Source organism: Vulpes vulpes, chromosome 2, assembly GCF_048418805.1.
Source record: "Vulpes vulpes isolate BD-2025 chromosome 2, VulVul3, whole genome shotgun sequence".
NCBI lineage: Eukaryota > Metazoa > Chordata > Mammalia > Carnivora > Canidae > Vulpes > Vulpes vulpes.
In genome coordinates, this window is record NC_132781.1 from 108,662,068 (window position 1) to 108,685,742 (window position 23,675).

Consider the following 23,675-nt stretch of genomic DNA (forward strand, 5'->3'; position numbering starts at 1 on the left):
AGAGATGCTATCACCACCACCAGTACCACCACCAGCACCAGCACCAGCGCCAGCACCCTCACCTTTATCATCATCATCACTCTCCCACCAAATCATATTTATGTCTTACTTCTTGGGACAGTGGCCTCCTTGGTTTTGCAGAAGGAAGTCTACTTTTCCCCCCACTGGAGAATCACATTACTCGTCCTTAGTTAACACTTAAATTTTATTGCCATTCTTCCAAATAAGTGCAATATACCTGTACAAGCCCCTTAGCCTTGTTAGATTTTATTTACTTACTTATATAAATCTTAGGGTTCAGGCATCATTTCACGAATCAATACTCACATTAACCAAAACCTGAGAGATTCAGGTCCAGCTTTCTGCTCTCCAAGCATGCAAAGACAAAAAGAAAAATAGATGTCCCCAGGAGTGCAGAAATTGCTTCCACTGAAAACAGCGCCAGAGTGCTGACAGCCACTTTGCCAACGTAATGTTCTGATTACTCTAAATCTGCTTAGTACAATCACACTCGGGCAGTCCTTGAAAAGATAAGAACTCAAAGTGGAAACACCACCTAAATGAGAAAGCCTAAATCCTGGAATACATCATGAATACCCAAACGGATTCAGCTATTGGCAACATCAGATAAAAACTAAGGACCCTGATGGAAAACAATGTCATCCCTGTTGTTTGTCTTAAAGCAAACCTGGCTGAAAATAGGAGATTAAAAATGTTACTTTAACAAACATAAAAATAGACAAACAAACAAAAACCAGACTCTTCAATAGACTCTTAACTCTAGAGAACAAACAGATGGTCACCAGAGAGGAGGTGGCAGGGGGCAGGGCTTGAATGAAATAGGCGCTGGGGATGAAGAGCACACTTGCCACGATGAGCCCTGAGTAACCTACAGAATTGCTGAATCACTATACTGTACACCTGAAACTAAGGTAACACTGTATGTTAACTCTCTTGGAATTTGCATTTTTAAAATGCTATTTTAACAATGTCAGGTATCAAATTACATGTTTGCCAGGATAATTTCTCTTACATATGTGCCAAAGAACGACCAACTCCTATAATTGGAGCCCTCATACTACAGAGTCACTGAGAAATCAGCTCCCTCTTTCCTCCTCTGGGCAGAACTGTAACTGTCCCTGTAGAAAGCACTTTTTAAATTCTCCAGATAAAATACTATAGTCTCCTTCATTTCAATATTAGATAAGCTTCTCCAACAGAAGACTGGTCTTTTTGTTTTGTTTGAAGATTTTATCTGTTTATTCACCAGAGACACAGAGAAGTAGGCAGGGGGAGAAGCAGGCTCCCTGCGGGGTGGGGTGCCCGATGCAGGACTCGATCCCAGGACCCTGGAACCATGACCTGAGCCAAAGGCAGACACTCAACCACTGAGCCACCCAGGCATCCCCAGAAGATTGTTTTTATGCAACCTCAATTTCATCTAGAACTTCTGGAGTTCAAAAAATGCCCCCCGCCAAATCTGCCATTCTGACATATTGAGTATTTTGAGTTTAAAATGGCAAAAATGAGCAAAACATGCTGACTTTCCTTCTTTTTCTCAAAGGCAGAAGAGGAAATTCCCATGTGAAAGATCTCCTTCCTCTACCAAAAGAAATGGAACACTCTTATCAGCAAGGACAAGTTGAGACCAGGAGAATTCTGAACAAGTGGACCTTGTTAAAATTATTCCTATTTACCTTTAACTCCCCCATGGAGTTGAGTCATTTATTCACAAGCCTGTCTTTGTGGCAGCCAGGGCAAAAGCAAGTTGGTTTCCCCATGTCTTTGAGTCTCTCTTCATCACAAAGGTTTCTGTACCACACAAAACTGGTGATCAGTGCATCGGTATGCTTTTTTCCCATTGATCCATCTTATATCAATTCAATTCAAGGGCCAGCCTAAAAGGTCCCCTGGGAGGGTAAAGAAGTCTGCCCCGTACACCTCTGTGTCCTCAAGTCCCACATCCTGCCCCTCCCCCAGCCCATGACAAATGGTGAACTGTGGTGGTTTAATTTCTCTGGGATAATCCTTACTCTAAAATAAGAGCTGGGTGGGGGGTGGGTGGGGGTGGGCAACTGTGAGAGCTCAGTCGGTTAGGAGTGTGACTCTTGGTTTTGGCTCAGGTCATGGTCTTGGGGTCATGGGATCGATCCCTGCATCAGGCTCCATGCTCAATGTAGAGTCTTCAGATTCTCCCTCCCTCCCCATTTCTCCCCCAGCTCTTGTGAGAATGTGTGTTCTTTCACTCATGTGTACACACTCTCTCTCTAAAATAAAATCTACTAACTTTTTAAAAAATGAAATGAGATGGATTATTATGTCCACATGTTATGATTCTAAATCTTCAAGGATTTTTTTAAAAAGTATAGTGCCCCCCACCCCAAATGCTAGCCACTCAAATACAATCATAAATATATGTGAAATGATGCCAGTTGTCATACTTCTCCAGGTTAACTAATGCCAGTTGCTTCTGGCTCTCCTCCCAGAACGTAATTTCCAACCTTTGGCCATTCTTGTGGCTCCTCATGGAAACTTCTCGAAGTGCTCTCCCATTCTTAGGCTGGTTCCAGAACAGCGGGATGCAGTATCCCATGACTCTAGCTTTTTTTCTCTCTTTCTAATGCGGCTTCAATGATGTATCACTTAGGATTTATGTACTATTTTTCAAATACAAAGTGGAATTTCAGTGGGTTAACAAACCCTGTTTGAACAGTAACGTTGTGCATACAAAGTGTATTTCCCACTGTCATCTGAAACAGAGTCTCAGAGGAGTTAATCTGTAGCTAACTCAATACTCTCAGAGTCACTAGCTTTGACACCAAGTCCTATGGCCCAGGAGACAAGCCACCAGCCCCAGCAGGCTCCAATCTCCCATTGAAGAGATACAGATTCAGAGAGAGAGAGAGACAAAGAGAGAAAGATTATATATCTATATATTTAAGCATATATTTTAGTCTGACTACGTTGGTGCAGCCTAGATTTCCAGTTCAAAGGCATCTGTTAATCAAATTGCTTAGAGATCATGTTGACAAGCAAACTGTAGCCTTCAGGAATATCTAGAGATGGGGGAGGTCTAGCTCATACAGCCAGATTTGGATAACTATATCTTTGGGATATTGGTCACTGGGGAATTCTGGCTCTGTCCAAAGACCCGATGAGGCCTCACAAGGCAATCTTTCCCTCCAAAGAAGACATCAGGTCACTGAGTTCTCTGCTCAGGGGAAAATGCCCAAGGAGACACACAAGAAAGAAAGCTTAGAGTGCACACCTTTTTAAATGATTCCACCTAAGTAAGGAGGTTTTCAGGCACCTTTGAAACTGAAAGCCACTCCCTGAATTTCTGGGTTACCTTGATGGGAAGGATGTGGATGGATACAGAAAACAGAACCCAGCCGCTGCCTTAAGGATTGTAAACAAGGACAAGAGAAGAGGCGGCCCAAGGTGATAGCAACAGCACCTTTGAGAGGGGAGAGAGGATTCTGGTCAGATGGTCAGGAAAGGCGTCATATTTGAACCTGGGAGATGGCCTTCAAGATGGCTAAGATTTGTCAGGGGCAGAGAGAGAAAGGGTAAGGGGATTATGGAACTGCCAAGACGAGGGCATGGAGATAGGCAATCGGGCACAGTCTATCGAGAGAGCAGACAAGAATTCTTGTTTGCCCAGTGGCAAGAGAGGGACAAGCCATGCAAGACACAGCAGGAAACAGACAGACACCCAAATATGGAGGGTATCTGAATGCCAGATTAAATGGTTTGGCCACTGAAGAGCCATTCTTTAATTGAGAGAGAGAGTGAGATAACGAAACAGTGCTGTAAGACTGGTTGGCTTTTGTGACACACAACAGATCAGAAGAGGTAGAGAGTAAAGGCTGTCACGACCGTCCCGGTTTAAGGCAACGGGAGCTCAGCACAGGAAGGCAGAAGAAGGAAAAGAAAGGAAGAGAAAGACATCAGAGTGGGCTTATCAGCACAAGCCCAGGGGTGGAACCAGGAGAGCAGGTCTCCCTCTCATCATGCTTCCCCAGGGCTGTTCCCTGTTCATGCTTGTCCCATCACTCTGGCTGTTTCTTCCCTCTTCCAAGGAGAGGATGTCCATGAACATGTGCATCCGCTGCTGCATCTTTCATCTGTCATCTCCTTCACTGCCTTCAACAACTCTAGAATTAGTTTCTTCTTCATTATTTTTTTAAGATTTTATTTATTTATTCATGGGGGTTGAGGGGAGCAGAGACACAGGCAGAGGGAGAAGCAGGCTCCACGCAGGGAGCCTGATGAGGGACTCGATCCCAGGACTCCAGGATCACACGCCAGGCGGCGCGGAACAACTAAACCACCCAGGTTGCCCTTCTTTATGATTTCTATTGAACGTCTCATTTTGTTCATGTATTATTTCTGTGATTTTATTGAGTTTTCCATCTGTGTGCTCTTATACTTCTCTGAGTGTCCTAAAACAATTATTCAAAATTCCTTGATCAGTAATTCTTAGATCTCCATTTCTTTGGGGTTGGTTATTGGAAAATTATTATGTTTCTTTGGTGGTACCAGGTTTCCTTGATTTTTCACATCCTTCAAAGCCTTGCATTGCTGTGTGTCTTCTCATTCGAAGAGAGAGTCATTTTTTCTGGTTCTTACTGACTGGCTCCATAAGAGAGATACCTTCATCATCTGTCATTCTGGCTAGAGATTCTGGGATTTTCTCAGATTTTTTTCTATGGAGGCACCACACTTCTTGTTCCTCTTGGGGAGGTGGTGGTAATTCCTATGATGGTATGCATTCTCTCCACCCCACAGAGCCATGCTAGGTGCTGAGAGCCTCCCACTTATCTTCCCTAGGGCAGTGCTTTCAAACCCTCAGGTTTCCTTTCTGCACTTGCTCATGAGTCATCTACAAAGGCTCGCTCTCACCATGTGCAGAACCATGTGTTGGAGCCAGCCACGAGTGAGAAGGGCAAGAAGTCCTACCACCCAGTATCAAGGTATTAGGTGGTGGGGTCTTTGGAGGGTGCTTACCCCCCAAAGGTAGAACCTTCACGAATGTGGGATTAGTGCCCTTATAAAGGAGACCCTCCCCCTACCTCTGAGTCCCCTAGCCAGACTCCTGCCACATGAGGACACTGCAAAAGCATGTCATCCATGAACCAGGAAGTGGTACCTTGTTCTTGGATTTCCCAGCTTCCGGAACTATGAGAAAGAAGTTTCTGTTGTTTATAAGGTATCCACCAACCTCTGTTTTTCTGTTACAGCAGAGCCCAAATACTAATATAGGAAGCAGGAGTACTTAAACAATGTCATAATTAAGCAATCTAGAGTTTAAAGAACAGAGCACTGGTCAAATATAGGTCAATAGGGTCTACCATTTCAGAAAAATTGAAAGGAATCTATACTTGGGCTGTGATGCTCGGCAACGCAAAATTATTGGTGATCTTTGAGGAAACAATCTCAGTGCCATGGTTGGGCAGAAACTAGGTCTTAAGAGGTTAGTGACTGAGCTGGTGAGTGAGGACGTACAGCAGTAGATGCAGAAACATTAAAGAAGTTTGGTAGTGAATGAAGGCCAGAGGAAGGAAGGAAGGAAGAAGTGAAGGAAGGAAGGAGGGAGGGAGGGACAAAGGGAAGGGAAAGCAAGATTCTGAAATCTTCAGTGATGAAAACCACTAACCTGTAAGTCAGAACTTCAGAAGATGAATCCTCCCACTCTATACTACCAATAATAATAAGTGTTTGGTCCATTTGGTCCAATCCAAGCTATAATCATGACCTACCTCATGGGCCTAAACGTTCATCCTAATGAATATAACGCATCTCGGCAGTGCTAACTGTAATACACCACCATGATACGCAACCTCTTCTTCATTTGTGTCTGGGCACACCAGTCCTGAATATGGGGGAAACTGCTCCATTTCCAGCATGCCCCCTCTCTCCTACACTGCGTGACATGCCTATCACAGCACACCTCTACCAACTGTCGCCAACTATAACAGGCACTGTGGGTTTTTTTTTTTTTTTTAAGGTTTTATGTATTCATTTGAGAGAGAGAGAGAGAATGAGTAGGGGTGGGGAGCAGAGGAAGAAGAACAAGCAGACTTCACAGTGAGTGTGGAGCCCAACACAGGACTCAATCCCAGGACCTTGAGATCACGACCTGAACCAAAGTCAGATTCTAAACCAACTGAGCCACCCAGGAGCACCTGAAGCACTGTGTTCTTATGTAGGCTGCAGGGTTGTAGCCTGATGGATTTCTGTGCTGGCCTCATTTCTCTCAGGCCTATGGGGTCATGGTAGTTAATTCTGTCATCAGACATCCTCTTGGAAGGAGAGAAAAATGCCCCATGCTGTGTACTGCCATTGGCTTGGCTCCTCTATTCCTGTGCATGCCCCAGCACATTCCCAAACACTCAGACTTAAGGACCCGCTTCCCTCATGTCTTACCTCCCTATGCTTGCAGAGCTCCATTGATCCTTCTACCTCACGTCCCAGGTGAAGTCTGTGTGGCCCCATCCCTTGGCCAGGACTTCCCCCAATCCTATGCCAGGTCATCTCCAGCCTCTACCCAACCTCTGCATGGCTCTGATCAGCCTTCATCCCTCCTACCACCTCAGGAGCCATCTTCATTCCCCCAACATGCCCTCCCAGTCACCTCCTTCCATGCAAAACACTGCAGAGGCTACCTCACTGCCCATGGAGGAAGTACAAACCCTCTAGCCTCACCCTCGGGCATCTCCATGCTCTGACCTGGCTTCCCCACACTTGCTCCCATGCACCTTCTCCATCATTTCAGCGCCTCTTCCAGACTCAGCCCACACATTGCATATGTCTCTGCCTATGTAAGCGTCCCAGCTGTTCCATCCACTGAGATCCCCCTTCCCCCTGCCTCCACCCCAGAAAAGCCTTACCTTCCTTCAAGGTCACTATAATACTAACCAGGTGCCTCTTCAGCACCTCTCTGCCAAGTACCTGTGCCCCTTCTGCAGTGTGCTCGGGCCACCCAATGCACACCTGTCAGCTGTTCCAGGAAGGCTGCCTGTCTCAACACATCAGCTCCTTGAGATGTGGACTGCATTTCATTTGTTTGTGAAAAAGTGTGTCCAGGGATCAATAAGGTTCAAGAAATGAAATCTAGGAATTCAGCTCAAATTAATGCCAATTTCTTTCCAGAAGGTGATTTTCTCATTGGAACTTTAGAGCCATGAATATAAGTTTTTTTCTTTCATATTTAAAATGCTGGACAAAGTTGCAAACATGAGAGGCAAATCTCAACCAGAACTGTTTTAAACAGTAGGGGTATGTCATTGGTGTGCCATTCACACATTTCCCTCAGCCTGCATTTTAAAAGAGAGTATTATGTGTCCCATCTGAAAAGAACTGACAACAAAAGTAGAAATTCTATGCCAATTCTGATGGGGATTCACGTATTATATTGAAACAGGGTTTTTGTTGTTGTTGTTTTTTTTAGTGTCAGTTTCCATCTTTGAAAAGAATACAAATTTGTCACTATCAAACATTTTGTTGAGATACGCATGGTTACGTTTTTCAAAGCGCCTGAAGATTCTATTCACTCAAAGAAATAAAGCACTTTGATTTTTTTTTTTTTAGAGAGAAGGGAATTCGTTATCATCTTCCTCAACCCTCCCTCATGTAAAACTGGTATCATTTTATTCAACAAAACGTACAAAGCACCTACTATGTCGCAGGGGCTCTGGAAGGTACTAGAAGTATGTTTGGATCTCAGAGATCACCCCTGTCTTCAAGGAGCTTTCAATGCAGAGGGAAAGAAAGACAAGGACACGGTTAATTACTCTATAATGTAGTGAGTGGGTACAAGGGAGAAGAATCCAGACATAACTGGATCTCACAGAAGGGGCAGCTAAGTCATCTTGCTTTCTGCAGGGAAGTTTCCTCTGTCAGAGCATCTCAAAGACAAATGTGCAAACAAATCACTTGGGCTTCTAGTTATACCACACATTCTAAGCACATTCTGATTCAGAGACGCTGCCCAGGGCGGGGGCCCAAGAGTCTGCGTCTCTAACAAGCTCCGGGCTGCAGATGGTGGTCCTGGACCACACTCTTGAGGAGCAAAGCACCAGACCAGCCCAGTGCTGAGGAGGAAGTGCATTCCAGCAGAAGAGGGGATGTGAAAACAGCCCAGCTGGAGGAGAGACCCCAGAGCAAACCACCCCTTTTCTCTCTATCTTAAAGAGGTAAATGAAGGGAGACAAGAATTTGGAAGCTAGGAAAGTATTTGCAATCTTGGAAGGGTGATCCGGCCTTCTTAAGTAGATCTGAGAGCTCTCCAACTCAGAGTAATTAGAAGACACATCTAAATAATTTAAAAGTCTGAGCTATAAAAAATTGCTAAAGGGAACAGAGTTATTTCAAGTACTTGTAGGCTCTTAAACCTACGGCCACCCAGGGTCACTGCCGTATCACTTTAGGTGAAAAGGTAATTACCAACGTTTAGCACACTGGTTTCAAGAACACACAACTATTTATTTCTCTAGGTAGGTTTCCTTTATAATAGAAAAGACAAATTTCAGCCAGATCTGTATCCTGATAAACTAAATTCAAAATAACAAGATTTTATATACTAAATGTAGCGTCTAGCACCATCCAGAAAGAGACAATGAAAAACATTCTATATGATATATTGATAGTATGGGTGAGGGCATCCAAAAAATTATGGTTTAAGCACACAGGTGAATGCAGGTCAGTATTGCAAAAGGAGATGAAAAACTGTCCACACTAAGAAAACTCTTCAGTACAGAGAATCCGGGAGTCTGAAATGCGTTCTCTGCAAAGTCTCACTGCCATCTGGTCATCTGACTCAGCAACAACAGTGTGGAAATATCAGGCATATTTCTTGCTTAAGTAGTTTCTTCAGAACAGAATTTCCATTCAGAAGCTTGTGCTGTGCTGCTTGACATTATTGTATTTATAAAGGAAAAAACATTCATTCTAAATTGGTTTTTTAAGCAGGAATGTTATCTTTTTGGAAAAGTTATATTGACTGAATGTTAATAATAATGGACTTCATAATAACTTACTAACAATTGCCTCCAAAGCGCCTAAATGAGCTAAAGCACCGAAGCCTGCATAATAAAATACTGTTGTCACTTCATTAAATGACTATGTTTTGGAAAGTAAAAACCATTTGCTATATTCCCCCAGGAAATTATATCAATAAGCAACTTCGGGTTTTATTTTTTTTCAGCTTTACTAAGGAATAAGTCACAATCAGCAACTTACTCCTGAATACTTTTGGTAGGTCAGATCAAGGCGTATTAGCTTACTCTCCTATCCCTACAATCCTCTATGAGGTATTTAAAAATGAAGCACTCGAGAAAGAAAGGAAGAAAGAGAGAGAGAGAGAAAGACAGAGAAAGGCAAACAAGGAAGGAAGGAATGAACTCTGGTCCCAAGAACAAATTCATCAAAATTTCAACCACTGTATTGACATCATTCAAGAAAACCTGAGTAGTAGCAGGTGTAGGAGTCTCCAGGGGCGGATCAGTGCCTTTGTCCTGGAGGCACCCTATCGGGATTAAACAAAGCGTGAACGCAAGAACAACACCAGGCATTCCCAGCTAGGGAACAGGGTTTGGAATTGGGCAAATACAGTCCAGATCCACCAACTTAACCTAGGGAAACCTTCATTTCAAAGAAATAACTGCATTATCCCTTTGCTCTCCAGCTAGGAGACTCACAAGAAAGAACATCTCATGCTTAAGTGAAAACTTCTTCCTGTAGGTCTGCCTTTAGACCTAGAAAAGGTTACATACTGTTGTATAAAAATTTACCACTAATGAAAAATTTTGCAGCTTCTGGAACAGGTACACTTACCCCCCAAACAGTACCTTTTGACTCAGATCTGCTCAGTAGCTTCCCCTGCCCTGCTCCACCTACACTGGGCTACCCTCAGCTGACCCAGTGTCCCTCACACCCACTCTGGTGTCCAGGACACTGTGTGAGAAGGCAGCTCTCTCTCTCTGTTTCTAGAACATCCTGGAAAGGATCAAACAGAGCAAAGAAGGAATAGGAGCTGGGCTCAGGTGTTCAGCACGCCTCCCTGGCCTGTGGCCAGATGGGGACAGTGGAGAAGGTTTTCTGGATTACAACTGCACCCCACAGTAGCACTGTCCACATTTTCTGAATTCTTCCCCATCCTGCAGCTGGCTTCCTCGTACTGCACTTCTGAGAGGTACTATCTTCATTCTGTGGACAAGAAACTGGCACAGAGGCCCAACGTCATCAAATATACCTGAAGTAAGGGCAAAGCAGTCCCATGTTTCATCTTTCACATGGGCCCTGAGCCCATTTATGGTGAATTACAGAGAAGCAGAGGTAGTGTGGGGCAGGACACAACAGCAATCACAGCAGCCCACAGCACTGCTGCGTCACCACAGAGGGGGAAGCGGAAAGAACAGCATATCTAATTGAAATCACCAGGAGACTTTCTGAAACCAGATTCAATATCCCATACTAGCAACAGGCCAGGCTGGTGGGACAGAGGCCTCAGTCTGTGCCAAATACACCAAGGGGCTTTTTTTTTTTTTTTTAAAGATTTTACTTATTTATCCATGAGAGACACACACAGAGAGAGAGAGGCAGAGGCACAGGCAGAGGGAGAAGCAGGCCCCAATCAGGAAACCCAACGTGGGACTTGATCCCAGGTCTCCAGGGTCATCCCCTGGGCTGAAGGCGGCGCTAAACCGCTGAGCCACCCAGGTGTCCCCACCAAGGGGCTTTTAAAGATGAGGAAAGATAGATAGATAGATAGATAGATAGATAGATAGATAGATAGATAGATATAAATAAATAAATAAATAAATAAATAAATAAATAAATAAATGGAAGAGCTACTTCTTTCATTCTCCTAAGGGACACTCTCCAAGGGAGCCAGCGGGGTTATGTGGAGAGGGTTCTGAATTGGGAGGCCAGAAACCACCATTCTGAACACACACCTGCTCGAGTTACCTCGGTGACCTTGGCCCAGTCACTTAACCTCACTGGGCCTGTCTCCTTACTTGGACGTCAACAGAACTGGACCCAGATCTCTAGGCTCCTTTTCTGGTTCTAATGCCCTCTGACTAACGTTAGCAGAAGTAGACCAGAACACAGACAAGGAGAACAGCAGTTTTCATGCCTGTTTTCTGCAAGAAAAAATAGCAAAGCTGACAGAGTCTCAGCAACACTGCAGCTACACCAGGTATCCAGGCACCTCCTGCCGTTGGCGCTGTTTCCTCTGCCAGCAGGGCTTCCTTGGGCTCCATCAGGGCACCTTACAGACCTGTGTGATGTAACTTCTGGAAAGGCATCTACTCCCACCATCCTATCGCCACTATTCCCACTGTCTAGCAAGATGGCCCCTGTACCTGTGATAAGAATATAAACAGAAAGCATTTGGAGAGCTTATACCATGTGCCAGGCACTGTTCTAAGTGCCTTATGTGCATTGATTCTTCAATCTCTACAACAACTATGTGAGGAAAACACTAATGTTATTCTCCTTTTCCCAACAATGGAGGCACAGAGCTGAAATAATCTGCCTGAGGTCACAGAGCTTCTAAGTTGTAGTTGGGTGAAAACTTCGATAGGCTTGTTCTCAGGCTTTCACCAATATTTTGTACTGCCCCTCTGATGACAGTACAAAATAGACAATTAGAGATTTATTCTTTCACCATTGATGAGCACCCCCCACATGCAGTGTTGCCTACATCAAGAATATATGGCCTTGTTTTGGGGCACCTGGGTGGCTCAGTCAGTTGGCCATTTGACTCTTGACTTTGGCTCAGGTCATGATCTTAGGGTCGTGGGATTGAGCCCTGCATCAAATCCCACATCAGGCTCTGCACTTGGTGGGGAGTCTGCTTGAGATTCTCTCTTTCCTTCTCCCTCTATCCCTATCCCCACTTACACTGTCTGTCTCTTAAAAAAGCAACAAACAATACATGGCCCTATCTTAAAGAGACAACATGGAGACACCAGATGGATCAAATCATAATGGGAAAGAAAGACAGATTTGGGTCTGATTTCCTGCTCTACCTGTTACTACTTACGTAGCCTCTGGAAATTTCTCATAAGGAACCCATTCCTCATCTGTAAGATGTGGATAATAATATCTACCTCATAGGATTACATTAAAATAGTTCTCGTAGAAGTCCCAGCTAGTTTCTAAGTTATGACAAACTGAGAATATCCATATTTAAAATTTTTATTTACTTTAGAGAGAGGGAAAGTGGGAGGAGGAGCAAAGGGAGAGAGTCTCAAGCAGACTCCGCACTGAGCACAGAGCCAGACACAGTGCTCCATCTCACGACCTGTGATCATGACCTGAGCTGAAATCAAGAGTCAGTCGCTTAACCAACTGAGCCACCCAGGCACCCTGAGAATATCTGTATTTAAAATCTCAAAGGAGGGGCACCTGGGTGGTTCAGTTGGTTAAGCATCTGCCTTTGGTTCTGGTCATGATCCCAGGGTCCTGGGATGGAGCCCCATGTTGGGCTCCCTGCTCAGTGGGGAGTCTGCTTCTCCCTCTCTCACTTTGCCCCTCCCCCTGCTCATCTCTCCCTCTCTCTCCAACTCACACTCTCTCTCACTCTCTCTCTCTCTCAAATAAATTAAGTAAAATCTAAAGAAAAAAATCTCAAAAGATAGGTATAAATTTCTCCAGACTTTTTTTTCTTAAAGATTTCATTTATTTATTCATGAGAGACAGAGAGAGAGAAGGCAGAGGGAGAAGCAGGCTCCATGCAGGGAGCCCCACATGGGACTCAATCCTGGGTCTCCAGGATCATGTCCTGGGCTAAACCGCTGAGCCACCTGGGCTGCCCCAGACTTTTTTTTCCTTAAATATTTTATTTATTTATTCATGAGAGACCTAGAGAGAGAGAGAGACAGAGACACAGGCAGAGGGAGAAGCAGGCTTCCTGCAAGGAGCCTGATGTAAGACTCAATCCCAGATCCCAGGATCACGCCCCAAGCCAAAGGCAGATGCTCAACCCCTGAGCCACCCAGGTGTCCCTAAACTGCTCTAGACTTCAGCGGACTAGGGTGAGACAAAATCTGAATTCTGGTTTTAGAGTTCTCAGTCTCTTAATTTAATTAATTCACATCTATTTCAATTAATCTATTGACTACATTATCATCAATTGAAATCTATCGATATGTATGTCTTAATACAAGCACTAAGATTCCTACCAGTTGTTTCTAGTTGTTTCATCCAAAGCACCAATGGTAGTTTCCTAACTAAAACATGGAAGGCAGCCCCACAAGTGAGAAGCTCTCTGGTGCCTCCCCAGCTCCATCACCTGCTCAAATTATATACCGAGCACCTCAGGTTCTCCTTCCGTGAAATGGATGCAATAGTTTCCACTCTCACCTCTCCCACAGAGATATTCCCAACTCTTATCATATTACGATGAGAGTAGTAATGCCTCACATTATATCATCCCTAACACCCGAACATTTCAAAGTTTCAAAATGCGTTTCCTATGTCTTATTACCTTACTTAGGTACCTAGACAGCAGATGTTTAACAGTCTCGGTATTTTACTAAATTTACTATTATTTATTAAATATTTGCTAAATTCAGCAAAAATAATTTTCTGCTCTTCAGTAGAAAGAAATAAAAACACTGAAATGTATTTAAAGTATGAGTATATGTGTATATGCACATGTATGAATATATATATTATATATGTATATATATGCACAGAGAGACACGTACACATGCACGCATTTAGCACATTAGTTCTGCAGCCTTCAGGAACAACGAAGACAGCCATCTATCATACCACAGTACTTGTTCACAATTACCCTTGCATATGTTCTGGATTCCCCATTGATACCTACCACATGTCTGAATCCTATAGTCAACACTATTTTTAAAATATTTCTAAAAGAAAATGCACATGGCCAAAAATGGGATACTGAATCCCATTTATCAAATCCCATGCAACTACTGTTTTAGACATGATTTCTTTAGTTACATACTTCCTAAAGACTTCAGACCAGTCACCTAAGACCTCAGTTTCAAGCTTGACTTCAAGAAGTCAGTCCAGCAACTTTAAAATGGAGACGGTTTAAGCCACTCAAGTGATAACCTTGCACTTCAGGTATGTAAAGTAAAATTTACTCACCAAGTCATGCATAGTTTAACTAGATGATCAATCATAAATAAAACTTCACTAAAATCATTTCTCTGTCCATATAAATATGACAAAACCATGCAGAGAACAGAATTTACAAAGCATAAAGTTTAACAGAAAAGAAACAGCAAACCATTGGTGTATATTTATTTCTTTTTCTGTCTTTGCCATCCTCCTCTATCTCAGGACTCCTGTACTTAATTGTTCCTGCTGTGTGATCCTCCACTATTAAGCTATTCTGACTTTTGAGGAATATTAGGTTGCAAAATCTATATATGTTTCTGTTGGAACCATATAAGTGAAATTTGTATAAATCATTAGCTAAGTCAATTCACAAAAGAAGGGGGGGGAACATTTGCCAAGATATATTATTAGAGGCATTTAAACCACCAAGCAGCCCACGCAAGGTTGACTCCCCCAGCACCAGATTAGGTGGCAGGGAAGCAGTGCGTGGAAACGAGCCTGCCAGTAACTGACACTGCCTCTAAAGTGTGATAAAACACACTGTTTCTTCAACTACTCTAAATATCTGTGGAGTCATATATATAGTATAAAAGGTGGTAAGAACAGCCAGACTGGATTTAAGTCTGCTCTGTTGCCATAGGAAAATCACCTTCCCCTCAAACCTGCCTCCTCTTCTAGAATCCCTGTGTGGGCTGATGCACCTGTCACGCTCTGGGTCACAGAGCCAGAGAGGGCTGTAAATCAGCACAGATTCTTTGCTTACCCTGGTCCCTCTTCCCTTCAGTACCCAAGCTCAGGGCTTCTAACCTCCTTCTATCTCTTGAATCTCCCACCCAGCCCTGGCCTCCATCCTTACAGTCATGCCTTTGGTTCAGGAAGCAGACCTCACGGGCAGAGGCAGGAGGGACAGAGGGTCAATATTGATGCCATAGGGTCTCAGAGAGAAAGAACAATCAAGGGGTGATCTTCAAGGGAGAGAGGCAGGGAGAGGGAGAGGCTGAATCGTCTGTTCAGGAATCATCTGTTCCTTTGGGGGGGGCCTAAACTCTGATATGGGGTGTTGGGGCAGGGACGTACACACTAGGCAGCAAGATCACAAAGCAAGGGGCTTGTTCACAAAGGAGTTTGGATTCCATCATGCAGGTGACTTTGTGGAATTAACATCAGACATGCATTTAAGCTCTCATTTCACAGTGCAATGGGAGCAAGCACTGAGGAAAGAAGACCGGTCAGTCCATGTAACCCACACTAAAGGTAGTATTTGGGAAGCAGAAACCATAGGCAGGGAGAGGCTCCAGAGGTTCATGGTCACTGGACAGATAGACCAACACGCCTGCTCAGGCTGGTTTGAACATCCCTGTTTTCTAGTAAGGGATCCCACCAATCCTATCTGCGTCCATCCTTTGAGTTCTGTAAGCAATCACCAAGAAATTGATAATACAATAAAATATACTGATAATAAAACCACTATAACAATAAGAATACAGTGATTCTGGATCTCAAATACAAAATGTTCCTGGATTATCTGTTATGGACAAAGTACCAGAGGAAGGCCACTAGGAAGTACAAAATGTAGCTTCTCTGGCTGTACAGTTGTGTTGGCATCAGATCATTTTTATTTCTTACGTACACACATGATGCTAAGATGAAATGAAACAATGACTACCAAAGGGTGGTCTGACCAAAGCTGAGTGTGCTGTCTCCCTGGCAGGGACGGACGCCTCACTCAGGAAGCAGACCCACAGGACTCTCAGAAATAGAGAAGCCTGGGCCTAGAGCAAAAGAAGGGGAAGCACACGGAATCAGGCAAGACTGAGGTCAGGTCTCTGGCAAGGCCATAGGGAAGAGAGTCTGCTCTTTCACAGAGCCTGGTTTGACCGGATCCCCCACTGGGTTGTATCCACATCCCAGCAGGCATGGGGTCATTCAGCAGACACACCCACACAAGCCTGCTCCAAGCTTGGCACAATGGTGTCTTCAATCACACAACAACAACAGCGACCAAACCACAAACCACCTCCCTCAACCTTGGTTTTCATTGAATGACATGTTTTTTTCCTACCTCAAGGAAATTTCACTAAGGGTTTTCCAGGGTCCTCAAGGGTTCTAGGATCATAAAAGATATACCTCCTTCTCTATGGGCTCATCGCATGGCCTTTGCCATTACTTCCCACACTTCCTGCCTGTGTCCTTAATTCCAAAATTACGCTTCCAAAGAAAAGGTCTCTGCGTTAGAATATAATCTTCTAAACAGATCAGTTAGATCCTTAAAAAGCTATCCTGGTGCCTGAGAAACCAAGTATCAGCTTTACTAGCTTAGCCATTTTCAGTAGCTGGAAAAGTGATTTTGTTCACCCCAAATCGATGAATTTCTATTGAAGCGTATGTTTCTCTAACACACACAATAAACTGGCATTTGGCAGTGATTTAAACAAGTGAACAGGGCCAGCCTGCCATGAGAACAAAGCTGCAGGAACAGAAGCGAGCCAGATCTAAATGAGTTAATCTATGGGGAAACCTTTCTCTGAAGGCTATTGCTTAATACAAAACCAGCTGTCCTTGCCTTTGGGTGCTCAAGATGCCTTCCCTCTAGTTAGTCTGCACTGAGAGAAATGGGTCTGGCCTAAAAAAAAACAGAGAACCAAGCTACTGCAAGGTACACCCAGGCCCTTAGAGTCCTGCTGGTACCTGGTTAAGTGTTGATTCCCTTTCTCTCTGGAAGGCCCAGCCTCCCCACGCTTCCTGCAGCCCATCCTGACCCTGGCCACAGGGAATCCTGGGCTTTGATATTTGCCACCTTTCACAGCCCTGATCCCCTTCTGACAGCATACCTGTCACCAAGTCGTGCTAACTTGACCAACCTGGACCCCAGGCTCTTCCAACCACCAATGACCACTACTACCTACTTGGTCGTTCCTACGCATCTCAAACTCAGCCAGCAGCTGAGGCCTGCTCCCCACTAATGGGATGATGGGCTCCTGTCAATTCCCCTTGCTTACAATGAAATCCAACTCAAATATGAAGCATATTTGAGTTCCCTCCTCTAAGTGAAACCGCTCACCTAAAGGAAGCATCATCTGGCATGTTTGTGCGTGGACACATCTTTCCATGCTGCTGGCCACAGAAGAGCACTTTCATCCCCGGGGTGGTGAGACTTGAAGGCAAGGGCCCTAAGCTGCTCTTCTCAACACTGAGTCGGCTGCGTGTCCACATCCCTAGGTGGGGAGCAGGGGAAGTGCCCATCATAATCTCCAACACAGTGGGACTAGGATGGAGTCTGTGCATCTGATGTTCCAAAAAGCATCCCTGGTGATTTTAATGTGGGTGGAGCACCACTGATTCAGGGAGAAAATGACAGACGGTCAGCCGAGACTCTCCAGTGTACCCAGATGGAGGACATCCACTTTAAAGGCCTTTCCTACTGAGATCCCTGCCCTCTGCCCACCACCCCCCACATCCACTGCAAGATAATCACTGTAGCCTACAAAGCATGCATTGGAACAACATCTTGAACCCTGGGACCTTGCTTCATTCAGATGGTGCCTCTGCATCCCAGCTGAGCCTCAGTCTCCCACCTCTTAGGAAAAGGGATCCTCTAGATACATTTGTTTTCCTTCTCCTTCTTTCTTCATCTCTCATTTAAATGCAGCCTGGTTAAATGCTTGCCTTTCTGCTTCTCCAAAAATGCCTTATGTGTTGCCTTGAAATTAGATTTGGGTAGTGCCTGCCCTCTAAGTAAATAACAGCACAAAAACTAGAAGCTCTATAATGAGATCAGGGGATGTAACACTGATGACATGATATTCCATAAAGCATGAAACACTCCATTCTGCTGCAGAGACTCACATGGAACCATAGAGGTCCTGCCCCCTGAACGCCAAAGTCAGACCAGCAGCTCTCTGCGACATGGCAACTGTCCACTCTGATGCTTGTCGCTTGTTATTCCCTCTGAGCCTGGCTTAATATCTACTTATCAAGTAGAAAATTCACTTTAGATCTATTTTCAGAGCAAGTATGAAGACAGTCTTAAGGATAAATTAGCTACATTCCTTCAGTTCAATGAAAGACATAAATCTCTCACCCCACAATAAGCTCTGCACATGGTAGGACAAGCCATCCTCTGACGGGCCTGCTTGGATGAAAAATGACACCGAAATACACAAATGACTAGTATATGGCACAATCTGGAAAAAAGCAGGTCTCTTTGGGACCCTGTCTACAATGATTTAGCTATGGAAAGTGTCAAGAGGTGTTTTGTTCTATGTTGTTTCAGAAAGCTTGAACATCCAGCAAGCCCAGATCATGACTATGTTGACCTAGCTGGTCAACTGGCCATCCCTACCTGGCCATCCCAAGACCCTCAAACTCAGTGTGCCTAAATCAGAACTCACCACCTGCCCTCCAGGGCTTGCATTTCTGATCTCAGTTAAGGGAAGTGCTATCCACCCCAGTCAGCCAGTCAGAAACCTGATAGTTACCCTAGAACCCTATCTCCTCTGTACCTTCTCCCCACCCCTCCCAAATCCCTAAGTCCTGGACATTCCAGGCTCATAGCTCCTGTTTCAATGTGTTGCTTTCCAGATTCCTCTGACCGTCCCCCAACTGCTCCCCTGCACGGAGTCTTGCCCCCTCCAGTCCATCCTATGCTCCACCATAATAATCTTTTTTTTTTTTTAAGATTTTATTTATTTATTCATGAGAGACACAGAGAGAGGCAGAGACATAGGCAGAGGGAGAAGCAGGCTCCGTGCAGGGAACCCGACGCGGGACTCGATCCTGGGTCTCCAGAATCAGGCCCTGGGCCAAGGGCAGGTGCTAAACCGCTGTGCCACCCAGGGATCCCACCATAATAATCTTAACGAAACAATCCTGATCACGTCGTTCTTCCATTAAAATCCTTCAGTGGCTACACCCACTGTCTACGGAATGATGTTCAAAGTCCAAAGCGGGGTACGTGATCCAATCTCCAATCCAACCTCTCCAAACTCAGGCCTCCGTGTGTCACCTCGAACCCTCTGCCCCAGTCACATGAGCCACGTGCAGTTCCCAGCAAACCAACCTGCTTTCCATCCTCTTGCCTCTGTGGGGGCGGCTCCCTTCTGGTTGGAATATCCCTCTGTCTTTCTGCCCCCCTCCCAAGCAAAATACACTCCTTGTCTGGACCCACCTCCTCCATGAAACCTTTGCTCACACCACTCCCCAAAAGAAGAGCTGGGCAGCCCACACCGAGCCCCTGGTCAGTCTCCTGTCATGGCATCTACATCATTATCACCCTTATTTTTAACACAACAGTAAGCTCCTGGAAGGCAAGAGCTGCATCTTATCTTTCCAACCTCGGTGCCTAGCAGTGCCACCTGACGCACAGGAGTTTCATAAATATTGGTTATTACACTGAATGTTTATCGCCGGAATGTTGCGATGGTGGCATTCCAACAGTTCCAAAACTGCTTTCTTTACCACTCACACACTTTGCTTTCGGCTGCTTATGACGTGGGCCCGTCTCTTATTCCCCCTTGGAAGTCATTTGTGGGGGACCAAAAATAAATAAATAAATCAGCACAGGAGATTTATCACCTTCTTATCCCTTGAGAAATTATTTCTTTGTTCTTTATTCCTGAAATAAGGGTCACACATCAAGGTCCTTCAACAGAAGATGGTGAGAAATGACCAAATGAGTTATTCCAAATTCCGGCCCTCCCTCCAGTTCAAAGCCCTCTCCCTGGAAGTGATTATTGACTCAGGCACAGGGTTGAGACACTAATTAAAGCAGAATGAGCACGGCCTAAAGCGAGACTGGCTTAGGAAATCTCTATCTGTGACCCCTGTCCATGCAGATACAGAATAACTCTGAGAATAAAAACAGACTTCCCTGGCTTTGTGGCTTCTTCTAAGCCTACGAGGGAGTCACCTAAAAATAAAGGTGCCGTTCCCAATTCAGCAGTGGGCAGCCCGTGTGCCCAAACAAGGTAAAAGCTCTGGAAGGTTCTAGGCTCACCCAGAATTCCAACTGAAATGTCAAGTACCTGCAACGTGGCTGCCATACCCTGTAAACACCCTCTTCCCCAAGGGCTGACTTCATATCGGAAAATGAGCAATTTAAATAAATGTTTCATTAACCTAGTGTTTTCCTGCTTGATGCTAATGTACTTAAGAGTAATTTGTTTGCCCAATTTCTCTTCCGTAGGATCATTTCATACAATCCTCCCCAGGACAATCTGAAACTCTTTGGGTCCCTAGTACACAATCCAGAGAACCTAGAAACCAACCAAACAACCAAACAAATAAGTGAAAACCCTTCCGCTAAAAAGCTGTCGAGACCTATTTGTTCCGGAACACCGATCTCACATAATGCAGAACAGGACAGACCATCCTGACCACTTTGGTGGCCTTGGGTTTGTACCAATGGCAACACAGCATCCTTCAGCAGCCACCACTGGTCCCAGAGAGACAAGAGGGAGACGCTGATTATTCAGAAAGAATGTGAGCATGTAACATTTTGTTTTGAGCCCCTAGAAGGCCTGTTTCCACTCTGCTTTGCTTATCTGTACACAGATTCTTGCTGTGTGCTGACTCCAAACCCCCAAAATTTCAAGGATATTTCTAACATCCTTTATTAATAGAAGCTCTTAAAAATCTCATAGCACAAAGCTCAGATACACTCTCCCAACATGCAAAAGCAGGTACCACATAAGGGTTTCTTCCTCCAAATCTGTGAGACATGGAGAAATGGCTTGTGATGATGTGGGGAACAGGCTAGACAGCACACCAATAAGACATCATCTTTTGGGTGGATCCAGCCGCATCAGAATGGTTGTGTGTGTGCCATTATGCTAGAGGCCAGATTTTGGTCTGGGGAACAAAATTAAGACCCAGCGAAGAAGGGAAGCACATGAACAGTGGAACTCGGTGGAACTTGCTGGGTGCCAGGTGCCATGTGTGTGGCAGGAAGTAGAAGACCCATTAAAGAGTGTGACTCCGGTGGCATTGGCACTCCAGGCTCTGCCACACGTGAGCCACGAGGCATTGGACAAGTGACTTTATTTTGAGCTTCATCCGCTTCTTGTAAAATAAAGACAACAACAAGGAAACAGAAATAGTACTAACAGCAGGGCCGGACGGCACCAGCTACCCTGTTGAAAACGCTCTAGAAACACTTGCTAAGCACCACCTCCCTTACTCCCGAGGACCCCTGTGAGGGAGAGATTATTAACTCCAGCTCATGGAGAAGGCCCTGAGTTGAGTGACCAGCCCAAGGTCACCGAGCTACAATGAGTTCAAAGCCAAGTCTCCCTGACCGCTGTGTTCTTTGGAAATAGTAACTCCAATGACTGCCACCAAGGTTGTGAGATTTTAAATATACAAATACGTATATATGCAAAATGCTCTGAATGCATCCGAAGAACATCAGTTAGGTAACAGCACCCACCCCCTCCAGCATTCGGATTGGCCTCTTTGACCTCCAGGCGCCCAGCTCCTGGCAATCTCTCCTTCTCCTGGATGGAGACCCAAACATCGGAAGGTGGAGGGACAGGTGGGGGGGGGGGGGCGGGGAGGGCCATCCCCCGGGGTGCACTTACTTTCTCAGAACCGCTATCTCGTTCTCTATGCTGCTCTCCTTGCCCTTCAGCGCCTTCTTCGGGATGCACTTGACCGCAAAGAGTCTTCCACTTGCCTTCTCTTCGGCTAAGACCACTTCAGAAAACGCCCCGCTGTGAACAAAGAGGGAGAAAAAGAGGCGGCTTAGATTCAGGAATTAGGGGTTCCCCAGTGGCTCCTCCAATCCCATTACCAAGGTTTAAGGAAAAATAACAATAATCGCCAGCATTACTATTAGGTTTTTAGCTAACATCACTCCCCATTGGACTTCTTTATGCAAACAAGTACACACACACAAGGATGCCCTCATGCAAGGGGACACATGGATATCGCCCTGGGTTTGGCCAGCTCCCAGTGCCACCTGCCACCCTACAGACCAATGCAGTGGCAGTTATTTTGGAGCAAACAGAATGGTTCCTAAAAAGAAAGCACCTGTCCATCTCCATTGCCAGTACCCCACCCCAAGTAAATGAGAAAGTGATGCCAAAATTTCTAGATTCCTCACAGGCCCCTCCACTCCAAGAAAATTTCGGAGCATGCAGCAAACATTAATTAATTCTCACAGATACGTAAGAATGTGATTGAAGTGTGAGTTGGTGCGACACGTGGTATTGACACGGGGTTAATTAATTGGTAGGGACACGCAAGTTTTCAGTAAGTTTGTCTTTTCAAACAAACAAAATCATGATGCCTTGATTTGGGGAGACTTTTCTGCCTGAAAATGTAAACTGAACTCTGCAAAGGCAGAGCCACAAACTGAAAATATGTCCAGGACATTTGGGGTCAGAGAGTTCATTTCTCCAGAGAAGACCACTGTGGTCAGTGAGCCCCAGAGCCAGCCCCTCAGGAACCTCCATGTCCCCCAGTCCTGTCACCTCCTGTCTCTGCCAGCAGGCAGTACCTGGGTGCTACACTCGGGCTGGGGGTGCAGAACTCCCCTAAGGACTGAGACAGAGGTAGGCTTCTCCATTGCCCACTCAGGGCCCCAGTAACTTGAGCTCTGTGTATGCAGGCCAAGGAAAAGCCACGGTCCACTGAGTCATTCCCTATCTCTAGACTTCAAGGAGCAGCAATTCTTTCCTCAGAGAGACACCACACGTGACTTCTACCCAGTTATAATTAGAGACAAACCCTCCTGCATCAAAAGAAACCACTAGAAGGACCAAGGTCGTTCCAATCCCAGAGCCTCCGGGCTCTTTTCTTCAACATCAAAAAGATGCTTAAGCAAGGAAAATGTACTTTTGTCTCCCTCTCCTTACCCATCTGACAAGGGTACACATCCATCACAGACCAAAGAACATATAAATATACATATATTCTTCAAAATCTCTTCCAGTGAGAGGAGTTCACTCTACTTAGTGCAATTAACCATGAATCTTCAGACAGCGTTCCTTCTGGAACATAAACTCGAGAGAAGTTCAGCTACCTCCATGTCTGTATCTAATTATATAAAACCCGAGGGGCAGAAAACAAGCATTCCACCAAAGAACCAAATGGAAACTACTGGAACAAAGATCTTCTGCCCAAGTCCACAAATCAAGGGTCGAGCAAGATTTTCCCTCACAGTATCACATGCCTCACATAGACAGTAATATTCTAGAACCAACCAGAATGACGATTATGAACTATAAATACAAAAAGAAAATCCACAATAGATTTATCACAGAGGGATAAATAGACTCAGACATTCCCAGGGACACTTGATCACCACCAACAGATTTCGCCCAAGGAAACCAATTCTTGACAACTTGAAGGAATCCCCCCAAACCCAGCTGTCTCTCCTCCTCACCTCTATCTCCAGGATGGACTGACATGGAATCACTTCACGGGAAGGGGTCTGAGATAGACAAAATCAGGGACACCTGTGCATATGCTCCCTTTCACTCCCCTCCAGGAGGTAGAAGAAGAGTATAAGAATAAGAGATAAGAAAAATCAGGGAGGAAAGACCAGGATTCTAGCTCCATGGGTGATT

The 23,675-nt window shown here is 45.0% G+C and overlaps 1 protein-coding gene across 3 annotated transcripts in view; it reads right to left on the reverse strand.

Annotated features, from left to right (window-relative positions):
* Positions 1 to 23,675, reverse strand: part of CAMK1D (calcium/calmodulin dependent protein kinase ID) — a 433,570-nt gene that overhangs the window by 255,967 nt on the left and 153,928 nt on the right. For all 3 annotated transcript variants that reach the window (XR_011999959.1, XM_072749523.1, XM_072749524.1), the window contains exon 2: positions 21,684 to 21,815. Coding sequence is in view for 2 of the 3 variants with exons in the window: in XM_072749523.1 (XP_072605624.1) it covers positions 21,684 to 21,815 (132 nt within the window). In the remaining variant the exon portion in view is untranslated. The remainder of the gene's footprint in view (positions 1 to 21,683; positions 21,816 to 23,675) is intronic.